Raw genomic sequence first — 24,305 nt, forward strand, 5'->3', positions numbered from 1 at the left:
TTTTGAGTTGGACATACACAAATTAATTTAATTTAATGAATATCGTTATTTTATTTTTGATGTATTTGATACAAATGAGTTGGACTAACTTAATGACATTTTATTGCACTGATGTGCTAAATTTGAGTTGGAGTTGCATTTAATTATTGGATGGAAAACCTGCCAACAATTTAATTGAGTTCATCCAATGAGTCATTTCTTTGAGTGTGGGGTTTACTGCATCAGGCTGGTTGAGGTTGTTGTCACTTATCACGCAACGAAGTAGGCACAACAAACCTGTTACTATGCGCTCATCTGACTGGATGCACTGACTCCATGCTCAGGGAATGTCAACATCACCTCCTGTTTAGTGAAGTGCTTTTCACAATTGCTCGCCACTTTTTGATCGTTGTTTTATTTGATTTTTTTCTTTTTATCTCTGTCGATATATATTTATATATATTTTTTCATTGTTTAAAATGGGTGAATTAATTGTTTGACTTGAATTTGTGTTTATGCAAAACAGCTTTCAAATTGCACCCTGAGGGAGTTATAAAACCAGACATTTAAGGGCGTGGTGTATTTGCAACACGCAAAGGGTTGCAAATATGTCCTTGAGCAAATTAGTGTTGCTCATGTGAGAAAGTTTCTTTTAGATAGAAAATGTTCACAAGATGTCTTCATATCTTTGAGGAAACGCTTAGCTGTACGAAGAAGGCCGACCTTACAACACAACACACTTCAATTGCGGCTTCACACCATTGGCGTGTAGCTCGTTAGCTGGAGTGCTACTGGATGTTGGTCACAGAGACAGAGTTCAAGCCTTGCGAGTTAATATGTTTGACGACAAATTCATGTTAAGATCCAGTAGCTTGTGGATCCAAAGGGCAGTGTATGGCAGGGGGGATGGCAGATTCTATGGCCTCTGGTTTTTTCGGAAGGAATCTGAATTTTCCAGGCTTTACAGTCTGAGCCAAAGGAGCATCAGTGTTGGACATGCACTGGTGTGGTTAACATGATGCCTGTTCTGGCGAGGCAAGACACGACCAGACAAGACAAGACACGACCCGACGAGATTAGATCATAGGAAATCAGATTCGGTAAAATGAGATACCAGAAGATAAGCATCCAGAATATGACGGGCGGCAGACAAACATAAACATAAAACAGAGAGCCTGTGACAGGTATTTGGGCACAGTGCTTCCTAACCATTCTAACTCTACATTTACCTTTATCATCTGTGGTTTGACTGACAGGTTAGGTTTAGGGGGTTGACAGGACCAGCAGTCAGCACAATGTATGGGGGGGGGGGCACACAGGTACACAAGCAAACACACAGATGTATGGCGTATACCTGTCTCCTTATGTTAGCAGAAGACCACAGTAATCATATTTGCCAGGTTCTTGGCAGATTCAGCACAGCAGTCAATCTGATAGCAGGGTCGCACATGTGTGTGTGTGTGTACGTGTGTGTGTGTGTGTGTGTGTGTGTGTGTGAGAGAGGGAAGTGTAATAAATGCTAGCCAGCAGGCAGCATGAAAGAGAACAACCAGGATAGAGGGAGAGAGACCATACCCTTCAAGAAACAAGAGAGTGAGACAGAAAGAGAGAGAGAGAGAGATTCAAAGTAAGTGAGAGAGACAGAGGGAGGGGAAGAGAGATAAAGGGAGAGGGGGAGAGAGACATGCGAGAAAATCAATGCTGTGTCCACCAGGGACAGAATGTCATGAAGGTTTTTTCACTCTGTGGCGTAACGGAAGGTTGGAGCCTTTTACTAGAGGAGTCACCTTGTCTAATGGAGGGAGGGATGGAGGGATGGAAGGGATGGAGGGAAGAGGGAAGAGGGGGAGAAAGGATGAAAGAGAAAATCGTGAGGAAAAAGTGGGAGAGAGGAAGAGAGAATATGGACGAGGGGGCTATTTGGAGTGAGCTGGGAATGGAGGGATGATGAACAATTAAGGAGGAATTGATGGAGGGAAGAAGGGAAAGAAAGAAAGATTGGAGAAAAGAGAGAAGGGAATTGAAAGATAGACAAAAGACAAAGAGGTAGAAAAGACAAACAATTTGGAGACAATGATGGGATAAGGGAAACAAGAGAAAGAATAATAATATGACGGGAGAGAATAGATGGAATGGAGGATGAAGATGTGATGAGAGATGAAGGAAGAGAGCAGGAAGCGATGGAGGACAGAAAAAAGAGGAACGGGAAAGTGATGCAATTTGAAGTGGAGAAAAGACGAGGAAAAAGTGTTGGAAAGATGAAGAGAGTAGGGAAGAAGAGAAGGAGGATGTGGAGGTGCTTTGAAACGTCAAAAGGAAGAACATAATGATCCTTGTGTCCGGGTCACCTCTAAATACGGAGGTCAAAGCCGTTTAGTGCAACATTGTTTTTTGTTAGAGACAATTTTCCCATCAAATTTGAGTGACATGACTTTGCAGTGTTGGCAGAAAGTGGAGAGTCGCGTGAGAACAGCGCCTGGTGATAAACGGGAACAGTACGGCCAGCGAGTGGAATACATCCAATGTGCAGAGTCTGGAAACTCAGCTTCAATATGTCAAACATACACACAGCGCTGCAACGTCGGAACACTAAGATGTGATTTGCTCCGCAGCTTCCGGGCACCGAACTTCAAATACTCAAGTCTAAAGTCAAAGGAGCAGCAGCGTTTAGTTTGGATTGTGTCTGACGTGAGGCAGAAAGGATCAGATGATCGGAGGCCAACCTGAACTCAATCGTTTGGAGCGCAGCCACGAGAGCTGACACTCGCTCTCAAACACACACACACACACACACACACACACACACACACACAGCTGTACAGGCACTTGAAGGGCCATTTAACTTCAGAGTAGTACTCTGCTGTGGACTTTGGCGGGCATATTGAACTTACATCACACACACTAAGCAGAGGGGCTCATTTGGCTGACGCCTAACTCTGAATTACTGATCTGTAGCGAGACGTATATGAATCAATTTACATATTGCCCAATGAAAAAGTGCTAGAAACACAGAAGAGATCTTTACAGTTCAAGGACACATTCATTCACATTTTAAGGGGACTATTCGGATGTACTGGAAATAAGCTTAAGTGCATATTGTAATTATCTCTGCGAGGAGATTGTGTATTTGGTCGTCTGCGTGAGTCTCCATCTCTGCGTCTGTCTGCGGCTAATCTTGAATACTGCTGAACCCATCAGCCTCATATCTTTTTGTGCTCAATTTATGACTGTAGGCCTATTTTCAAGGACCTCTCATGGTCGCAGTGATTCACACTTTTTGAAAACATAATTCATTGATCGCTTCATACCATCATTGAGTGCTGACTCCTCACGACTCTTAACTAGCCGCTAGGGGCAGTAGGGGATTAACGACTGCTTCATTTAGGACTCTTCTTTGGACTCTTCAATTCAGCGGTCATTTTGCATGAGTGTATGTATGCATGTTTGCGCGCTGCGGCACATTAAAACATTAAATAGCCGAGAGTTTTTTTCAGCGTGAGAAATACGATATGTGGCGGGAGTGCGTGAGTTAAGACCGAAATGCGTGAGTGTCACGCTCAATGCGTGACACTTGAGAGCCCTGGTATATCTATTGCTCAGCAGATGACAAACAGAGCTCGCCTTCTCATGTCCGTAGAGGAGATGGGCAGGTTAGCTGTTATGAGTCGGCGGGGTCCTCCAATTTGTTTTGAGTTTGGCTGACAAAGCTAGCAGCTAACGCGGCTAATACAGCGTAAAGAGCTAACGGCAAATAAAACAAAAACACACAGCCGGACTGTTTTTTGTTTAGAGGAAGCGTTAAAAAGTCAACATGAACTGTTACACAACGTACTGCAGTTCAGCTGCACGGAAATGATGCAGATGCATAGATTAAAATGAGAATACATATGTTGCGTGCGGTCATGCTTTTCTAATCCGCAGGCGGTTAAACCGGGCTGGATTGTGGGTGTGTTCATTCAATCAAACATTACAGCAGTGGACGCTGCAAACACATCTGGCTGAAGATCTGCACTATTCTGAGTTGTCTCGGACATTGCTTGCTAAACGTAGCTTTACAGTGTTTTTTCTTCTTCTGGTGGATGAAAGGTTGTCAGTGCGAACCCAAATCTGGCCCGATGTCTCTGCTGGCAATAAATCCATCTGAAGTAATTACTGTTGTGATGAGAAAACAGTAATTTGATGTGCACAGGGTTGGATGCCAATTAGCAGTACAGCTTTACAAAGCCACATATAACTGATGTGGTTAATTAAAATATTATATAACAAGGGTAATTTAGCAGCTGTTCTCTTCATGATATCGCATGACCATCAGCAGCAGATGGAGTTCGCCCAGTTGTGAGGGAACTACAGCTGATAAAACAATTTCAACACAACTTCGGTTGTGTGGCTGTTCAGGGGCGTTCATGCATATTTCATGATCTTCATTGGCATAAATAAATGAAATAAATGATTTATTTTCACCCAGCACTAGTCCAGGGGATAAATATGACAAATGCAGTTGGCATGCAATCAATTATGACCCCATCTTCGCACCAGCGATTGCGATGATGATGTTTTTATATCTTGTGAGCTTTTTGAAAATCGTATTCTATTTTCTCAGTGTACACACGGGTTTCCCACACATGGCGCATGTTAAAAAAGAGTGATTACTATAATTTGTTCACATTGTAATGGAATCACTACGAAGACCATCTGTATGGAGATCTCAGTCATCTCCTACTTCAATCTCATTTAGCCAAAGCATGTTGTTTATTTGTTTGTTTTCTGTCAGTCAACAGCTCTAGAAGGGAAATAAGACTTCCTGTGCCACATTGAGAAGGATGGGCGATTATCTTTTTGCATCTTTTAGTTATTATGCTCTGCTCTGTCATGCCAGTCACGACTGATGAAAGACAACAGCACACTTTAATTTACACAGCAAATATTTGTTTGTTCTTTTCAGCGTTGTTGTACTGCCCCATAGAGTTCCATCCTTTTCTATTCTGTAACAGTTTAGCTCCACGCCTTCCTTTTTGTAATAGTTGTTTTCATCCTGTCACACCATCTCGTCAATCCAACTCCCCTCACCTGCCTCTGATCACTCCCTCGTTAGTCCCTCATTCCCTTCACCTGGTCCTCACGCCCTTCTCACCTGCAGCCCATCCCCTCATTAGTCCCTCACTATTTAGCTCCCTCACTTCCACTTGTCCTCTGCCAGATTGTCTTGTGTTTTCGTGCCAAGTTCTCCAGTGTTATTAGAGTATGTTCCTGACCTGCCTGTTCTGACCCTGCCTGCCCTGACCTCTGATTCTCTGCCCCGCCCCTTTTTGGACTTGTTTGCTTCTTCGACTGATCTCCCGGTTTTGACCCAGCCTGTTTCCAACCAAAGACAGTATTCTTTGTTACTACTGTCTGAGTCGTGCTTTTGGGTCCACTCTACTAGCGTCGTGACACTATTCTATATCAAACTCTCTCACGTTGAGGACTTTGTTTATCCCCAAGAGTCTGTCGAGTAGTTTCCTATGCAGCATCGGGCCAGATTGGTCAGCCATAATTGATGAGAAGCATTGATCTGGCCACGTATCGATCACACTATTGGTGATTAGGACGTCATGAATAAATGACAGGGGGGTATTGAGCGCTTGACGTGAGGACAAAAACTCTCCGGACAGGAAGAGAGGTGAGGGAAGACGAGAAGAAAGACGATGGAAATATGAGATACACCATGTGAAACTAATCCAAACCGAATGTGTGATTCAGAAATGAGACTTGATGCCATGTCAAGGAAGAGCACCGATTTCTTCCAGTGCTCTGTGAACAAATTAAATATGCATGATATAGGTTGTCTTCATGTTTCCCTCGTTCCAGAGGTTCAATGTTGGAAAAGTAATCTTATTCCACCCTGTCTGACAATATTACACATACCTACAGCAGCCTTTATATGATGTTTGCACTGAGGGAAATATTTAAACCACAGACTGACTGGAAGGATTCCTGGGGATCACATTCGACACATTTCCTTTCAAATACAGCCCGTCATTTTAGGTATGTGTGAAAGCGGTGGGATACCTACATATAGTCAATATATTATAGTTTGTGCTTAGGAAAGGAAACTGCATATTGCAGCAGCAATTGGGATCTAGTTTTTGAGATTTAAAAAAGGGATCAATATCACAGAGAACAGAAACAAACAGATAAAGGGGCAGGTAAATAAGATGAGTGAGAGAGGAAGTAGAAAAGGAAAGGAAGGAAGTGATTGTGCTTACAGGTTCTTGACATTTGTGATTCCTCTGAAAGCTTTCCGTGGGACCGCCTGAATCTGGTTCTCGCTGAAGTCTCTGGAGAGAGAGAGAGAGACACAGAAGACATTAGTTACTTGAGATATTCCGATAACTCAGATATATGGAGTCAAATGATGAACAAAACCATACATATTTATACCTATACATGTGTACCACAAGTGTACACACACACATACACACCCACACAATTACACTACAAAGGCATATGGAGGAGGAAGAGAAGGAGAGAAAGGGAGAAAGAGGTGATGATATATGACATTTATGATCAGTGGAACAATTTGGTCCAAAGAGCTTCAAAGACAAAAGGAACGATGAGAAATACTGCTGGCACGAGTCCATCTTCTACCTTGAAGTGTGTGTGTGTGTGTGTGCGCATATGAGAGTGTGGGTGTCTGATTAATGGAGAGGCAGTGGTGGGAGAACGAGGCGAGAGGAGGTGAGAAATCAGAATAAAGGACCAGTGTGTGTGTCTGTTGAATGTGGGTTTTTGTGCATATTATTTTGTAAAAAGATCTTAAACCCTATATATACTGTATATATATCCCTCTTTTTCCTCCTCCTCTTTAAACACACACAATGAAAATGGCAGCACATACAGCAGCACTGCTAGCTCGGTTTCTTTCCCTTTTATTCCGGCGTAATGAATACCGATATGAGCCAAATGATTTCTGACATGACACAACAGCCCGGCTTTAACTCTATTAGTGTTGTTTGTCGGGGAGAAGGCCCGGCAGGCAAACTGCGTTCAGAGGACACAATGTAATTCGAGAGGTATGAAATATCAGACAAGCTAATCACCCTTTACTGCTGCCAGTCAGGCCTGAGTTCAAAACACACACATCCTCAACGCACATGTGCTCACCAAGCCAATCAGCGGCAGCCCACAAACACATGACCATGGATTTTAGACAGTCAACACTCACACACACACACACACACACTCGGATAATCACCACTGCCTGGACTTTTCTGTTTGACCTTGACATACATGCACATATGCTCACACACACACACAACACACTCGCACGCGCATGGAAATCAACCAACGCGGTTGTGGAGAAAGGTAATTATGTACTAACTATATTCATAACATTTTCCTGTCACGCTGTTAAGAAAGTTTCTTATTGGTGCCACACACACACACACACACACACACACAGATTGGAATAAACATAGTCACACATACATGAACCCTCACACTCACACTGTAAATGCTCACGCCGCCTAATTTACAGCCACGCACACAGGAAGAAAATTAGTTTTGCGTTATTCCAGAGCCAATTAACTTTTATTAGGGCCGTGGATGATAATTGGCGAGGCATGCTCGGAAAACAAAAACAAAACTAATTTCCTCAAACTAACAAGGTTTTCATCGTTTGGACGTTTCACTTCCAGCGCGGTGTTTTCCTGCTCGTTGGCTTTTGTTTGACAAGACATGAGCGTTGCGTTCCCCCGCCAGTTTGTTTCTCTTGCTCCCCGGACCTTGATGGGAGAAGTATGTGCCTGGCATTGTGTACTCTCCAGGAAAATACATACGCTTTAATGTGCAGTTTTGCTCAGCGATTGCGGTAACGAAGGATCGCAAAAAAGGCAATTGTTTGACAGACAGGAATGGTGTTATGATATTTTAATGTGCAGCACAGCCGGAATATATTCCTTGTGTTTACACTCTTTTTGTTTTGAAGGCTTTGACACTTTTTGGGTCGGGATGGGATTTTTTCTTTTCTATTTTTTTTTTTTGCTCCGACAGAGTAAATGTGAAACAGATTTTAAAAAATCTGAGATGTTATCGCTCTTGCACTCCTTTTCTTCTCCATTAACTATCTATTCTCTCCCCCTACCTCACAATCTAACTATTACCGTTCATCTATCTTTCTGTATCGCAATCAATTGCATCATTTAACCCCCCCCCTCACCCCCCCACCCCCCGTGGACTGCTGTCAATCAGAGTGGAAAAGCATGAGAAGGAGAACAAGATAAAGGAAGAAATCATTAAAAAGTCATATTTCAGAGGAGTTGCATGGCTAATAAATCTTTTATTGTTTTGTTTACCCAGGGTGATGTTTATTTGTTATTGTCTCTAACAGAAGGAAAGCCATCCAAGTCAAATAAAAGCCATTATGATATTGCCTGTGTCTCTGTCAGCCTTTATGACTCCAGCTGAGTGACTGACACCGGCTCCGGGAGTCCACCGTTTAGGCCGCCATAATAAACCTCGTATGTCGCAAGGCTTGGATTGAGTTTTCTTTATACGGTTGGTTACTAGTTGTTCATTTGTAAAATTGGTTTTATGGTTATGGAAATGCTTTGGGTGACATTTTGAGAGGTGTAAACAGCAGATGGACACCATTTTATTGGAAACGAGAGAAAACACACACATTTGATTTGAGCGAGTACGCGAGGTTCAGACGTAACGTCCAGAGCTGCGTTACGTCTTCATGGCAACAGCTGCCCTCTCATCTCTCTGTGAGTCATACCCGCCGACCTTAAGTAGAGCAAAGACGATCCCCAGCAGGAGATTGGCCTGTGCTCCTTGAAAAAGATACTCTCTGATAGACTAACTACACAAACCTACACACACACACACTCACACACACACACCAACAGACACACTCGGATAATCACAACAGACACACAGGTACACGCGCGGCTCACTCGGATAGCTGGATGGTTTGTACACCAGTCTAGAAATCTACTCCCACATTTCAATTATTGGATTTAGCTTTTTTTTGGTCCTCGTCTATTGCCACAGCGTTTGAGGGAGCGGGCAATTCATTTCTTAATAATTATATTAAAGAGACGGATGGCTGATTGAATTATACATCCGTTCTATGAGGATGGCAAATTCCGTGAATTGTAGTGATACTTGATGATGAAAACAACTGCATATCTTGTGAGGATCTCGAACTGGATGTAGACAAACGACGCACAAGTTCAAAAAGTCCAAGCAAGCTAAGTTTAGTCTTTGTGGCCACAGGATGCAAATGAAGAAGAACAGGAACAACAAAACAGCAGCAGATGAAGAAGAAAACGTAGTCTTCCATTACCCATTCCTTGTTTACCATGGCTTCCCTGAGTACTGGATAATTGATTGCATTTTGACCAAATGTATTCCAGACATTCCCCTTTCACCACACGGACCCCCCACCATCGGTTCATGTTCCCCCAGCCAAGGCCTCTGCTCTCTGGGCACGCTGACTCTCTGCGGCCCCTAGAAGTCTGGAGGGATTGAGGATGGCAGCAGGATCCTCTTCGGGTTGGGGGTGGTGACGGTGGTGGTCGTGTGTGTGTGTGTGTGTGTGTGTGAGTCTGAGTTGGCTCCCAGCGATCACCTCCTCCATATTAAGTTCCATTATTCATGGTAGGAGAATAATAACACTCGCCAGGTCACCCTCTGCCACTTCGGATATTACTGTTAACCCTTTAACACACACACACACACACACAAAGTGTACCCACAGAAACTGAGCACACATATCAATTTTTCCACTGAACACATGGACTTTTCTCCCAGGCGATCTCGCCCGACACTTTTTGTGTGTAACAGCGGACACCAGATATTAGTCGGATCCGCCCGCAGGTTTGCCCACATATGAGCCAGGGCCACTCTGAAGCATTAACCTTCCAACCGGGGGGCAAGTGGAACCAGGCCAGTTTATTTCTCATATGCCTCTGTGTCAGATGGCATCACAGGAGGTCTCAGTCCGACACGGATGACATGGAGGGCGGATACAAGTGCGTATCCCCCGTGTCAGGTAGAATCTGTGAGTCTCTGCGTGACACAAACAGCGGGCCTGGGAGAGCGGGGGGGCGGCAATGCATGCGTCTTTGTGTGTGTCTTTTATTTAGAGAAGAGCGACGTGGAGTGGGAGAAAGAAAGAGAGATGACCCTTGGCAGGGAGAAGGGATGGAGAAGGTAGACAGAGACGGTTTCTTTTTTTGAAACCTGAGAGACCTTCAATGGTTTCAAGCCTCTCACTTTCGTCTTTTCCTAGTGTCTCTTCTATTTCTTCTTCTCTCACTTTCTTATTACACCCCTCCCGCTATCTCTCTTTCTCTCTCTCTCTCTCTTTCTCTGTCCGTCTCTTCCTCTCCCTTGGGGGCCGTAACTGCATTTAATATTGTTCCATAAAGAGAGTAATAAATATTGACTGCTGGCTAGCTCATATTCCCCTTGTTTTTAAGGCACTCTACTGTAGGGTAAGACCAAAGTCATACAGGAGATATTACCGTGCCACATACAGTAATCGTGATTTAAATATACCCTGGTATCTGTAACCTTTGGATTGATTAAAGTGTCCATTATATCATCGTACTGCCTTTAAGTCATCATACAAATACAAGGAGCGATAGCAGATAGTTTACATTCATGTATTCTTGTTGCTGAAAAAGCCGAATAAATTCATAACTTCCATTCATGTTACGATATTAAGTGGTGAAAACTGTTATTAAAATGTTTCCCTCACATTTTGAAATATATATTACAAAGCGGGAGGTCTGCTTTTATACTCCTAATATTATTTTGTCAGACTTTTTTTCTAACCTTCATTTATCCTGGGAAAACACATTGAGTCTAAATGCTGCCTCTTGGCAAAGCCACAGACGTATAGCTCCACGCATTCAGAACTGGAACCTTCCCATTACAACCACAGTCTTGACTGCAGAGTCACTTTAGTTGAGTGATTCCAACGTGTGCCAACAAACTGGGGGGGATATAATATACAAAATGCTGGCAGTGCATTGCAGACAGTAGGACCGCAGTGTGGGTCGGACCTTCTAGAATCTAGATGTTTAAAAGTTTTACAGCTTAAAGTTATTTTTCAATGCCAATTTCTTGCTAAATCTCCATGGACTCCAGTGCATTCTATCTTCAGATATACAGTATTTAGCCTTTTAGTTCCTACTTCAATCTTCCCCTTGAACATTATTGTCTTCAGCATGTGCTTCGTCCGCACTACATTGTCTGAAAGCTTGCTCTTAAAATAACCGAATAAATGTCATCTTTTCTCCTGCGAAAATGCTGCCGCTCAAAGTATTTCCAATCAGACACACATTGCCTTCAACTTTGTCCTCTCCATCCCGGAGAACCCGTGTAATAGAGGTCACGCTGAATGGTCTTCCTCCCATATGCATCCCCCTTTTCTGCCTTTCTCTCTCCAGTCTTTGTAATTCTTCATCAGTCTTTTGACTCGGTGCCCTTGCTTCGTCTCGCAATCCCCGCCTCATCCATCCTCCTCTCCTATTCATCCCCCCCCGCTCCGCTCCCTGTGATTTAATTAAGTGGGCGCTTTATGAATAAAAATATTGCCCCCCTCTATGGATCATCATGGACGGGAGGATGACGGCTCGAGTTGGCTGGGACAGGACAGCCACTCTCCTAACTCACTCCATTACACTGATCCAACTCAGTGTGTGTGTGGAGTTTTATCAGTGTGTGTGCATGGACAGGTGTGTGCAAATGAGTGACATTGTGTAAGATTGAGCGTCGGCGTGTGTGTGTGTGCGTGTAGAGTGCTTCTACGCGTGTGTGTGTCCGTGTGTGTGTTTGCGAGTGAAACAGCCATCAGGGAGCAGCAGCATCTAAATCAAACTAAGCATCCTCAAAAGCTCCCATGGGCCCTTGCAAATCCTTCGTTAGAGACACACGCCCACACACACCTGCGAAGACACACACACACACACACACACGGTCACACATTCCTCAAACGCCTCCTTTGATACACACACTGCATCAGCATTATAAATGGGCATTGTCTGCACTTTTGGTTTCTCTCCCTCTCTCTCCCCCCCCTTCTCTTCCCCCTCCTCTACCCATCGCTCTCCGTGAGGCTGTAAGTATCTATTATGTTTTGTCGATACTGTAATTAAATTGGACAGCTTAATGCAATTCTCTGTGATCCATCGGCCTTTATGGATATAAAAGCTTTTCTGGCCCCGCGCCCGAAAGACGTCCAACAAATTTAGATGAGTTACTATTGGGAAGAAGAAGGAACAAATAGTTGGAGAGGTTAAGGCAGCGGAGCACACACATGGTCATTTGTAATTGGCTAATTCACTTTAATGTCCCTGACGCCATTTTTTAATCCATTTTTGTTAGTTGAATTGTCAAGCGCGGGACTAAGCGATATTAGCACTCTGCCTATCTTTCCTCTTTTCTTTCTGGTTAGTCCTTCCTTTTCTTCTCGCGCTTTAGCGAAGCGATATTGCAGGCTCCGAGGACATTTATAGAGCTAATAAAACGTCAGCAGCAAAGGACCAAGGGGCGGCATTAGAGCGGACGCAGAGACGGACGGAGGGAGGCGAGGGCGGATTAACGGCGAGGGATGATAGAAACGTCCTGTAGTCTGATGGATGGAGGGATAGATCGATTGGAGACGGACCAAAGATATGTCTCTGTCTCTCTATTGGAACAGATCCAGTTTCTCAAATTTACATCCAAGAGAGAGGACACTGCCAAACTGTTATGATCATGTGGAGCAGTCTGGATCCAACCACAAGTGATCCAGATGCATTCCACCAAGTCCCATAAAACTATGAGCTCTCCTGGGAGCACACTTTGGACCGAGAGCATTTCAGCAGCCTGGGCGGCATTTTGTAATTGTTTTCACTGAGAATGAAGCGTTTTCGCACGCTGCTCAGGCGTCGCCGAGCGCCTCGCGGTTTTTTTCTCTTCTCTCCCTGCTTTATGTGAAAAAGGTCAAGCGGGAGCGGAAAAGTGCCCAACGTCATATGTGTTTTCCCTCGTTGTGGTGACTTGGGTTTGGATTCCCGTAGCGATGTGACGTTACCGTAGTTACGATGATCCGGACGGAAAAGGCATGGGGAATTTATTTTCATGCATTTAAAACTGTGAACGATATATTTTATTCTTTATTAGGTTTTATGGTTTGTTTTTGACGTAACGTCAGCACACATGCTGGGGTTGCCTAGCAAAATCGATGTAAAAAAGGAAGTAATGAGTTGCAGTGTGTTCGAGTCCGATATACGTATATTCATTTGAAGAAACAAAATCCAAATGTTTCTCAATAAAAAAAATTACACGATATTGAAGTCACTTCTAACATGACGAGAGTTGTTTGGTGAGAGATGATGTCGCTGCTTTCAGGTGCTGCTTGTCTGGGCTTATCTTCTGTATCGTGAAGGAAGAAGGCGTTGAGGAGTTGTATCAGTCGCAGAGGACTTTGGTATCCTTCAATTAAGATTAAAATATGAACAATTAGATTTGACCAAAAGAGCAGATATATCTAATTTATATCAGCTTGAAACAAACAGGTAATGATGTGGTTCCTTCATCTTTTAAAGACATGACCAGAATAATACATTATACTGGTGACAGAAACATGTAGTTAAACGTCTTCAGACCTTTGTTAAAAACAAGCATACAAATCTGTTGCTTGATGTACAAAAAGCTGGTAAACCTACCAAATTAACAACATATGCTTATTTGCATTGCAGGTCAAATTAACTGGCATTAACCTGTTGGGTGTGCTGAGAAATCATAATCAATTCCAATAGAGTACATTTACCATGCAACTTTGATCAAATTGAAGATTAAATGTGTGTTGTTGTTTTTACAACCACAGGATAAATAAACAATAAATGAATAAAAACACCGATGTTAGATTAAGCTCTCGCACACACATATTCACACCGAAGACGAATGCCTGCGATGCAACTCGATGGAATACATCTGCATCGCAAAGATGAACTTGTAATGGATTCTCACATGTGAGAGGAATGATCCGAAGTGAGAAATGGATTTGAAGCATTGCGGTTTATGGAGGATTTAAACGGGGATTCTCATTCTGAGAATGCCCAAAGCTCCTTGACTAAATGGATTTGTTCTTTGGGAAATTGTTTAACCAACATGAGGCTGTTTGAGAGCCCCTGTCTAAACCTCTAATGTGATATGCCAATCCTTGCTTATCTGTAAGCTCTGTTGTTGAAATAAATAAAATAAAAACATTGGAAAAAACAGTTTTATTTGAAAGAGAAAATTAAATAAATACCCAATAAACCGTGTTGTTGGCTTCATCATTAAATCCTTCTCCTGGTGAACGGCTAAGCAAGTCATAAAAGTAAATGCTAAGGCAAATAAATACATGTGTGGCGTAGCAACAGAGCATGGGTGCTTAACATTAGAATTAGGACCACCCCAAAAAAGCCGTTTAACTCTTTACTGAATGGCTGAATCAGTCGTCATGGAAAAAGAGATGGACGAGTTCGGAAAGTGATGGGTTGTTAGAGAGACTAAAGGGAGGAAGGAGGAAAAGGGGAAAGACAAGCGTCGGCAGAAGGCAAGGTGGAGTAATGAGGAGAGAGAGAGCATGAAGCTCTATGTGAGGAGGGATACAAAGTACCACTGAAGGGAGTAGACAAGGTGGGAAGGAAGCACAGGGAGTCACTGGGAGAATAACATTAAGAGAAAGTTAAGTTTGTGAGAAGATAGAGGGATGAAGGAGCGGGGGAGCATGTGTGATTGAGGTGTGGAGAAAGAGATGAAGGAGGAGGGGGAAATAAAGATGCTGACTGAATCGTTTTGCCTTTATAAGCATCTGGGGAGCACCTCAGCACCCATAAATAATACACCGCAAATTAGCAGATTGGACAGAAGAAGGGGACTGCTGGAAACGTGCCCATGCATGTGTGTGTGTGTGTGTGTGTGTGTGTGTGTGTGAGCTTGTGTGCTGCAAACAGGGAGTGTTTCCATGAACTCAAATCCATGATATTGAATGCACGTGTGTGTTTCGGGTCTGTCCACATTAAACACAATGTACTGCATGTTCTGTACAACCTTTAGAACAATGCATGTCTTTGAGGTTATCTGTGTACATGGCTGTGTGTGTGTGTGTGTGTGTGTGTGTGTGTGTGAGGCATCTCTCTGAGGTCTGATCCGTCTCTCAGCAGGTCAGCGTTGTCAAGGTTACTGCAGGCCATTTTACCGGCGGGCCAATTAACTTTTAGCACAGAAACAGAACAGCGCAGGTGTCTCATCGGGGAGAGAGAGAGAGACAGAGAGAGAGTGTGTGTGTGTGTGTGTGTGCGTGTGGTGTGTTTTTGTGTCTAAGTGTATCGTATTGAAAGAAACCGCCGAGCAGAGAGCGGGCGTGCGCGAGATGAAATGAGACCGTGTGTGTGTGTGTGTGTGTGTGTTGTATGGAAGAGAGGAAAGAGAGAAAAAGGGACACACAGGAAGCCTTTGTTGTGGCAGAAAACTGCGTGGCCTTTCATGATGCCGAGAGGAGAACACAATTGGGGGCGAGATGTCGGCAAAATGCGAGTCCGAGCGCAAGCAAGACGTACGAGAGTCACGGCTCCTGTGAGCCGAGGATGACACGACGACGCGTCCTCCTGGAAAGGTTGACGCATGTCCCTGTGTGCAGGGAGAACGTTTCTCCAGGAACTCATTATGTAACAAAATAATGTCTCAGAAAAGATGATCTGAAAACTAAATATCTGAATATCTGAAGTTTTGTATTTTACTTTTATTTTACTTTGTATACTCCTATATCTTTCATCCCTGTTTCTTATATTTTGTGTTTTGTTTTTTATTCTTGTGTGTTGCTGCTACTGTCACGACAAATTTCCCCTTGGGGATTAACAAAGTATATATATATATATATATATATATATCTATCTATCTATATTGTTCACAAATAATGGTATATAATTACTTCAATTAGCAGGGCAGTGAAGCTCCATCATTAAATCATTTATATTTGCTTAGTTTTCACTGTGAAGATTTGGTATTTTAGCTTCTTTATTTAATTGTATCTGAAAGGGACCTTGTACAGTTGAAAACATAAATGAGAAATACAAAGTCACATAAGAAAGAACTTACGAAACACACAATAACACAACTCACATGTAAGTGTTTACCAAAAAAAGTCCTCCAAGGTAAAATAACCCCATTAAAATTCATACGGTGAAGTATTCGACAGGTTTCTATTTCTACTGCAAACATGAGTGTGCTGACAACGATTGAGTGCGTTTTGTTAATGCTGAATATTTCTCAATCTGATAAATCTGAATTTGTTGGGAATGTTGTTGATATGCTTTCGAGGCAAATTCCTGGATGTTTATCCAAAACATTCTATTGAGTGAGACCTGGGGTTGAATTAGTCGTGACTCCGAGGAGACGGCATGCACAATGCATCAATTGATTTGCCGAGGGTTAACCGCGAGGACACTAAATCCAGACAGAAGTGGACATTAGCGTAAATGCCAACTGACAACCTTGTTTAGCTGTCCCGTGTGTAACAGCAGGCGCCATTCAGTCAAGCAAACTGCAAATGTAACATGTTCAGGGAACGAATCCCGCAAATAAATGACACCATAGATTAAATGTCATTTTTCAAAAACCTGAAAATCCAAAGTCATATTGTCCCATTCGGCATAGCAGTTGAAAAAAAGACGAAAAGTCAAATATATTGCGTAGCACAGGAGTGAAGCAGCAAATGTAGAGCTACTCTTTTTTGTTACAGTGGTTGTATCTGTCTTGGTGAAATAAAGTGATTGTGATGTCCAACAGAGCAGACTGTCATCCCCTCTTCCCGTGCAGCGCTCCGCTAATTCCTCTGGCAGACTTTCTTCCACAATGGCTACTGGCTGCTGTCTTCTTAGCCTGAGGGCCTGTCTGGTTGAGTGTGAGTGTGTGTGTGTGTGTGTGTGTATATATATATATATATATATATATATATATGTACAGAGAGGGAAGAGTTGGGGAGATGGAGAAAGAGAAAGAAATAAGACAAAGAGAAAGAGAGCACTTTTGTGGGAACTTGTGTGTGTGGTTTCGTGTGTGTGTGTGTTTGTGTGAGTATGGTTGCTATGCAGTCTCTCGGCCCTAATCTCTTTAGTAAGCCCCGTGATCCAGTTAGAAACAGCGAGTGGCTAATGTCAGGGCGAACTGGAAGAGAGGGATCTATGCGAGTGTGTGTTTATAAATGTGTGTGTGTGTGTGTGTGTGTGTGTGTGTGTGTGCCTGCGACTGTCTCCATATCCCTGTTGAGACTGTCAGGCTCGAACTGTAAGGAAACACCAGTGTTTGTGTACTGGTCGAATAAATGTTATCATGCCTGCAACAATGTCCACTTCCATGTATGTGTGTGTGTGTGTGTGTGTGTGTGTGTGTCTGAAAAGCAGCAGTGCCCATTAAGGGTTGAGAGATTAGATTGAGTGGATCCAGATTCTCCGCTTGTGTTCCACTCCAGCAGGCTCTCTCTCTGCGGTCTGCAGACAGGTGCAGGAAACGCATCATTTCAAATGGATAAAGTTAATTTGCCAAGTAGAATCAGGGTTAAAAGGGAGAATTTTAAAGAACAGAGAAAACTAATTTGGGCGTTTAACATCTGGTCACCACTGCAACGTATAACAGTGGGTTTTGTTAATGGTTTAGCAAAGTTAAAGGTGCAGTAAACACGGTTCCCAACAAACCTGAGGCCAAATTATTATTTTCATCGAATAAAATAGCAAAGATGATGTTGACTTTTATGAGTTGCTCATTTTGGTGTGCATTGTCTATGCAGCAGCTCCAGAGTTTATACTTGTATCACCTTTATACAAGTTTGACAGAGAGAGCAGCTCATGTTCACAAATATTGTTCGAAAATAACATATTGGGATTAATAATTAAGTTGGCATTCCACTTCAAATGAATACATAAGAAAGATAATTAAAACATTATCATGTTCACATAACTGGAAAATCATTCCTTGTGAAACTCAAAACCATTTTAAGACAATATAAGACGACCGTGAGTATTGTTTTGCTTTTGTTCAAATCAAAATATGTTTTCTTCATGCCTTAAATGCTCAGAGGCTGTGTAATATCTCGGTACATCGCGGTATTTAATATATGAGCGCGGCGTGGAGATGAATGTTGTAAATGTGCTGGAAGCTGCCGTGGCGTGATTCAAACGGACGTGGCTATCAGCAGTTTTGTCACAGAGGGTAAAAGCAGAGGTAACTCAACCCGCTGCCATCATAAACGATAAGACGCTGACAGCGGGAATGATGAACACTCTGAGCTCATGGCTCCCGCTCGCTCACACGCACGCATGAATATAACCGACTCTTTATTTCTCTTTCCTCCATCTCTCCCTGTCCGTCTTGTCACCATCTGTCTCTGTTTCTCTCTCTCTCTCCAAAAAAAAAAGAAAAAGAAACAACCTGTCATTCAAAAAAATTGCATTACGCCGTTTCCTCCATTCCAGAGAAGTCTGCTCCAAAACACCTCGTATAACCGCACGGGAACGTATACTCAAACTCTGGGATATGGAAATCATTCATGCCCCGGGGGAATATACGGAGAGGAATAAAGGATGGATGCGGACGGACAGAAATTGAGCCAGATTCTCCCTCCCACCCAATCACAGCGCATCACGAATCACGAGCGCCGCTGCTCATTCAGGGTGTGACGGTGCGCAGGCCTTGGCATAAGGCGCGTGTGTGAGCATGTGTGTGTTTGCATATTGTACTTGGGAGATGAGGGAGAGAGGCAGACAAAAGAGAGAGAGAGAGAGAGAGATAGGGAAGGAAAAGATGATTTAAGAGTAATGAGAGACGGTAAAATCATGGTGCCCAGCGGCATTATGGGACCAAATCTAATCTGCTAATGGAGAGAGGGGCGTGGGCTGGGATGGTGGTGGTGGAGGGAGGAGGACGAGGTGGAGTCAGAGGGGGAGATGGATGAAGAAGGGAAAGGACGGCAGTGGCAGGAATAAAGGTTGAAGAGAGAGGAATGGATGGAGGGCAGGAAGGTAGAGGAGGAGAACGGAGGGAAAGAGAATGTGGAAGGATACAGATGAAAATGCAACAGGCAGCGACGAAAGGAGAACGTTAAAGGAAAACAAGTCGAAAGAGTGAGGACGATGAGAAGAGTCCAGAGAGGCAGACGGACGAAGAGCACAGAACAGAACAAAGATGGGAAAGTATAGCAGTGAACGAAGAGAGAAAGCAAGAATTGGAAAAAAGGTGAAGGACGTAGTGAACAAGTGGGTTTTCAGGGCCCAGGAGTGCCCACTAAGACACACAAACAAACACACACACACACAGAAACGCATTCTTTCACACCCACACACTCGGCAGAAGGCAGCCATTGAGAGGTAATTGCCCCAGGCTGTTAATGCTTTCCAGGATAAAACGACAGCAGTCTTTACAAGGCCGGGCTAATTTCACTAATTTACGTCGTTACCTCAACAAAATGGCCGACAACCGCATTTACAACCGCCCCGAAGAGATCACAACGGGCGGGAAACGAGAAGTAGATTGTATTTCAATTCATTATTACCTTCGCATTGAAAATGCGGAAGGTTATGTTTTGATCGCCGTGTATTTATTTATTTATTTATTTGTATGCGTGTTATTCGCATAACAAAAAAAGTTTTAAACCGAATTGCATGAAATTTGGTGGGATGGTTGGTTATTATCCGGGGACCATTTGATTAGATTTTGGGATCAATCGGGTCAAAGGTTAAGGTCAAGGTCATGGAAAGGTCAACATGTTTTTTTTACCATAGCACGGTCAATTTTTATCCAATTGGCATGCAACTAATGCCAAAATGTTCATAAGTCAATGCCCAATCTTGTGATATGCGAAGGTATGCGCTCTATCGAGTGCCCATTCTAGTTGATGATGATGACGTCATTGCGGAAAGAGTTAACGCTGTCAATCCAGAATATGAGTCATCTGCTACCATTTCAAAAATACAACCTGTAAATCCCATCTCATCAACCCCTGGGATCTCCTGGTGGAGACTATGCGATGCTGATACTCCCCAGTGAACGCAGCTCATCCGGGCTGGGTGGCCCGCTCTATAGTGAGGAGAGCGATCGCCAGCCCGTCACATTGTATTGCATTGCACTGTATCCCATCAGATCGTGTGTCCGCGATGATTTCAGTTTATATACAATCTGTTGGATATGGAACCTTTGGACCGCTGTGGCAAAGTCCTCCACGGGTCTGAAACCCAGACTCCCTCTGAAACTGCACCAAAACCTCAGCAATCCGCTATGAGCAACACAAACAGAGCGTAGCCACATGGCTACTCCATTACCATGATAGTAAACAGGACCTCAGCTCTGCAATTTGCAGTATCTAAGCTACGGCATCAACACACAACAACTAGCCGATAGGTCCATAACATACAACGCACAGGGTTTTTTGTCTTGGTGTCCACCACACAGGCCTTTACCACAAGGAAAAGTTGAACATAAACATATAACAGGTAACTCTTAAATTACCCCCTTTTACAGTCAACAGCCATACAAAAATACATCATTTCCCCCCCCCCCCCAAAATAAAAGCTTCCACCCAGGTCTCCAAGAGTGTAGAAGCCCACATTCCCTCTAAATCAGAGTTAGGCTTTTACGGGCGAGCATCCCGGTGGCAGTGATTCTGAACAGCTGCGAGATACGACGCCAGGCTTCACCGTCGCACGTTGAGCTACACTACCGTTCAAAAGTTTGGGGTCATCCAGACAATTTCGTGTCTTCCATGAAAACTCACTTTTATTTATCAAATGAATTGAAAATTGAGAATAGAAAATATAGTCAAGACATTGACAAGGTTAGAAATAATGATTAATATTTGAAGTATTAATTTTGTTCTTCAAACTTCAAGCTCAAAGGAAGGCCAGTTGTATAGCTTATATCACCAGCATAACTGTTTTCAGCTGTGCTAACATAATTGCACAAGGGTTTTCAAATCAGATATTAGTCTTCTAAGGCGATTAGCAAACACAATGTACCATTAGAACACTGGAGTGATCGTTGATGGAAATGGGCCTCTATACACCTATGGAGATATTTCATTAGAAACCAGACGTTTCCACCTAGAATAGTCATTTACCACATTAACAATGTATAGTGTGTATTTTTGATTAATGTTATCTTTATTGAAAAAACAGTGCTTTTCTTTGAAAAATAAAGACATTTCTAAGTGACCCCAAACTTTTGAACGGGAGTGTATTTCATTATCGGGTCGGTGACAGGAACCACGGACGCAACATCACACTGCAGCTTCGACAATGACACCAAATTACGCTGAAGCTCCGCAGCGGCTCCGTGTGCGCCTATGAGGTCATCATGTACAGTCTCAACGCAGACGGTAACGGCGTTCCCTTTGCTCATTCGGCTCGCAGGCACGCCGCCGCAATCAAATAACCATTACAGTGTCGAGTGTTACGGCTGAAGGGGAGCGGACAAGGAGACGGATCGGCTCCAAAAACATGAATCGGTTAATAAATCTGTTTATCTTGCTGACAAAAAAAACACCATTTCCATATCTGCTGATGTGCACGGATAGAACAGAGGGTGATAGGTAGAGCAGAAAGCCGCCACATGCAGCGAGGTACCCCACCCAGCAGGTAGGCCTCCTGCGTCACGGACCCTTCTCTGGGGCAGAAGAGACAAACGGGGTTTCCAGACAGTAGATGGCGCCGCAATGCTTCTCTGAGCTTCTTTCTCCCAGATCACTATCACTCACTCATCAACACCAACATACCTGAAGAGCACCGGCACTCGGAGACGAGCTTTCCCCTTCTTTCAGGACCACCTGACTCTCTCTGAAGTGAACACATCGTCAATAATCTCCATTTCCCATCCCTGTGAACGTGCAGAACGCCGGCCGTTACTGGGAATGCACCCGCGTGTACGTATGTTTCTGTGATTTCGGCGCGTATCGGCAGGAATACAATTCTTCTGCTTGTTGCATCCATTACGGCACGACAGACAAAGACGGAGAGGGGGGGAAGAGAGTACATGTATCGTTGCATTTAAACCTTTTGTCGTTCGTGTTTCGTTGCCGCGGGAACCCTGGAAAACAGCACAGATGCAGTGATGATCATTTTCTTGATTCCTCACCCAACGCCGTCCAGATTTGTCAGTCACATGAATCACACTGACACGCGGTTCACTAAGCGGACTTCTGAGAGGCAGAGTTGGGCCAGCGAGGGGATGTCTGCCACACCTGTTGTTTCTGTGTGTGCGTGTGTGTGTGTGTGTGTGTGTCCTCTTACTCTATCCTCTCCTGCTTATGTCAGTCAGTCTGTCGCCTCCAGTGTCTGTCTTTCTTCTCTCCACAAATAAGAAAGACAGACACTGGAGGGATCTGTGAATCATTATCCTCTGCTCACCCTGTGATGCTGAGAAGCTAATAGGCTCCCAGTGGGGAATACACATGTGTGTGTGTGTGTGTGTGTGAGAGAGAAAGATTTGTGAAGGGAATCATTGTATACATATTGTCATGTTTCTGTCTCTATACTGTATGTGTTAGCTGTATGTTTCAACCATGTGCCTCCTCTTAACCCTTGTGTTGCCTTAGGGTCATTTTGACCCGAATCAATATTACACCCTCCCCCCGCCTTAGGATTAATTTGACCCCATTCAATGTTTAATGTCGGTGTTCTTTCGGTAGTCAACAAACAAACATAAAGTGCCTCACACTTAAACTTGGAAAACAATATTAATTCTAATAATTTTCTAGAGGTTTTAATTGCTGGCGTCAAATTGAACCCAAAGGGTAAAATATGTTAGTAAATATAAAGGTAACAGGAGGGTGAAACATTGAATCGGGTCAAAATTACCCAAAGGCGGGGGGAGGGTGTAATATTGATTCGGGTCAAAATTACCCTAAGGCAACACAAGGGTTAAGTGTGTCTGTATTTACTATTGTCTGTAAATCAATATGTGTTCACTCGTGTGTCCTCAAGAGGAGCTGAGTGTGTGTGTGTGTGTGTGTGTGTGTGTGTGTGTTTCTCATTACCTCCATGAAGAGATTCGGGCCAAAGAGGAGCCGCATTATCAGACTGCTGGAAATGAGATCTCAGTTGGAGACTCAGCTCCTCTGCCTTTCTTTTCATCCCATCTCCCTCACCTCTGTCTGGTCCTCCTCCTCTCCTGCTGCTCCTCTTTCACCTCCTGAGCTGACCCTCTCTTACAGATGTGCGTGTACACTCCTCGCTGTCACTAGAAGTCCCATCTGTCAGTCCATGTTGTGTCAAGTAAGCAATGAGCCAATCAGAAGGAGCCTCCGCGCGGAAATATAAACCAAACTTGTTTCAGATAGGCGGCGTCTGCGTAAGGCCATTTCCTCCCACCATTCTTTTCATCTTCTTCGCTCCTCTTTCGGTAGTCCCAGGTCACCATGACGACAACGAAACAAACACGGCGAAATGTAGATAAACACTTGTCATGGAAAAGTTATAAAACAAATACACCCGTCCTGAACCATTCTGTTAGACCTTGTGTTTGATTACATTGGAGGCATCATCACATCATCGTAGCACGTTGTGTCTGTGTGCGTGTGTGTGTGTGTGTGTGGGTGGGTGTACGTGTGTCTCCATGATTTTAGAAGTAATGGAATATAATATGTAACAGCTCTATAAATTTAATTATAGTAATAAAGTATAAAATCCCATATATTAAAGTGTCAGTTAGCATCAGAAAAAGCATATATATATATATATATATATTTCTCCAACAGTATGTGTACACACATGCGGCTCAGTGAGGAGTCTATTGGGTATTTCCAGGAAGTGGTAGCCCAACTAAGTTTATTATCTCTCTTCCTCAATCAAATCAGTGAGAGTGAAACATGTAGAACAGGCCACCATTTCCTGACAACTACACACACACACACACACTCACACACACATGCTGCTATCTCGACTCAGGCATCTACCGAGTGTGCTACAGAGAGGAAATCCCCTCAGACCCCACACCTACTCTAGACATATGACACTCTGTGTGTTCATCTGTCTGTGTGTGTGTGTGTGTGTGTGTGTGTGTATGTACCGATGCTATCTGAGCCTCTGATTTACAGAGAGGAAGGAAATGAACAGTCAGCAACTAATTCACCGGACACAACTGTTCAGATACAACACATATGATGTATTGAGGTCTCTTTAAACTCCACTCGAGAATACGGTAAAAAACAACAAATCATTCTCCTCTAAATCTTCTTCATTTGAGCATCTTTTACCAAAAGTGTTACACAGAGGTGGGATCATAGCTGATGAGCATCTGTGTTATTAAGTTGGATAACT

General features: G+C 43.5%; 1 protein-coding gene across 1 annotated transcript in view; it reads right to left on the reverse strand.

Moving 5' to 3' along the window:
* slit3 (slit homolog 3 (Drosophila)) overlaps positions 1–24,305 on the reverse strand; it is a 226,894-nt gene that overhangs the window by 93,832 nt on the left and 108,757 nt on the right. The window contains exon 5 of the mRNA XM_056438887.1: positions 6,225–6,296. Within this exon, the coding sequence (XP_056294862.1) occupies positions 6,225–6,296 (72 nt within the window). The remainder of the gene's footprint in view (positions 1–6,224; positions 6,297–24,305) is intronic.

This window comes from Pseudoliparis swirei, chromosome 19 (assembly GCF_029220125.1).
Source record: "Pseudoliparis swirei isolate HS2019 ecotype Mariana Trench chromosome 19, NWPU_hadal_v1, whole genome shotgun sequence".
Taxonomy (NCBI): Eukaryota; Metazoa; Chordata; class Actinopteri; order Perciformes; family Liparidae; genus Pseudoliparis; species Pseudoliparis swirei.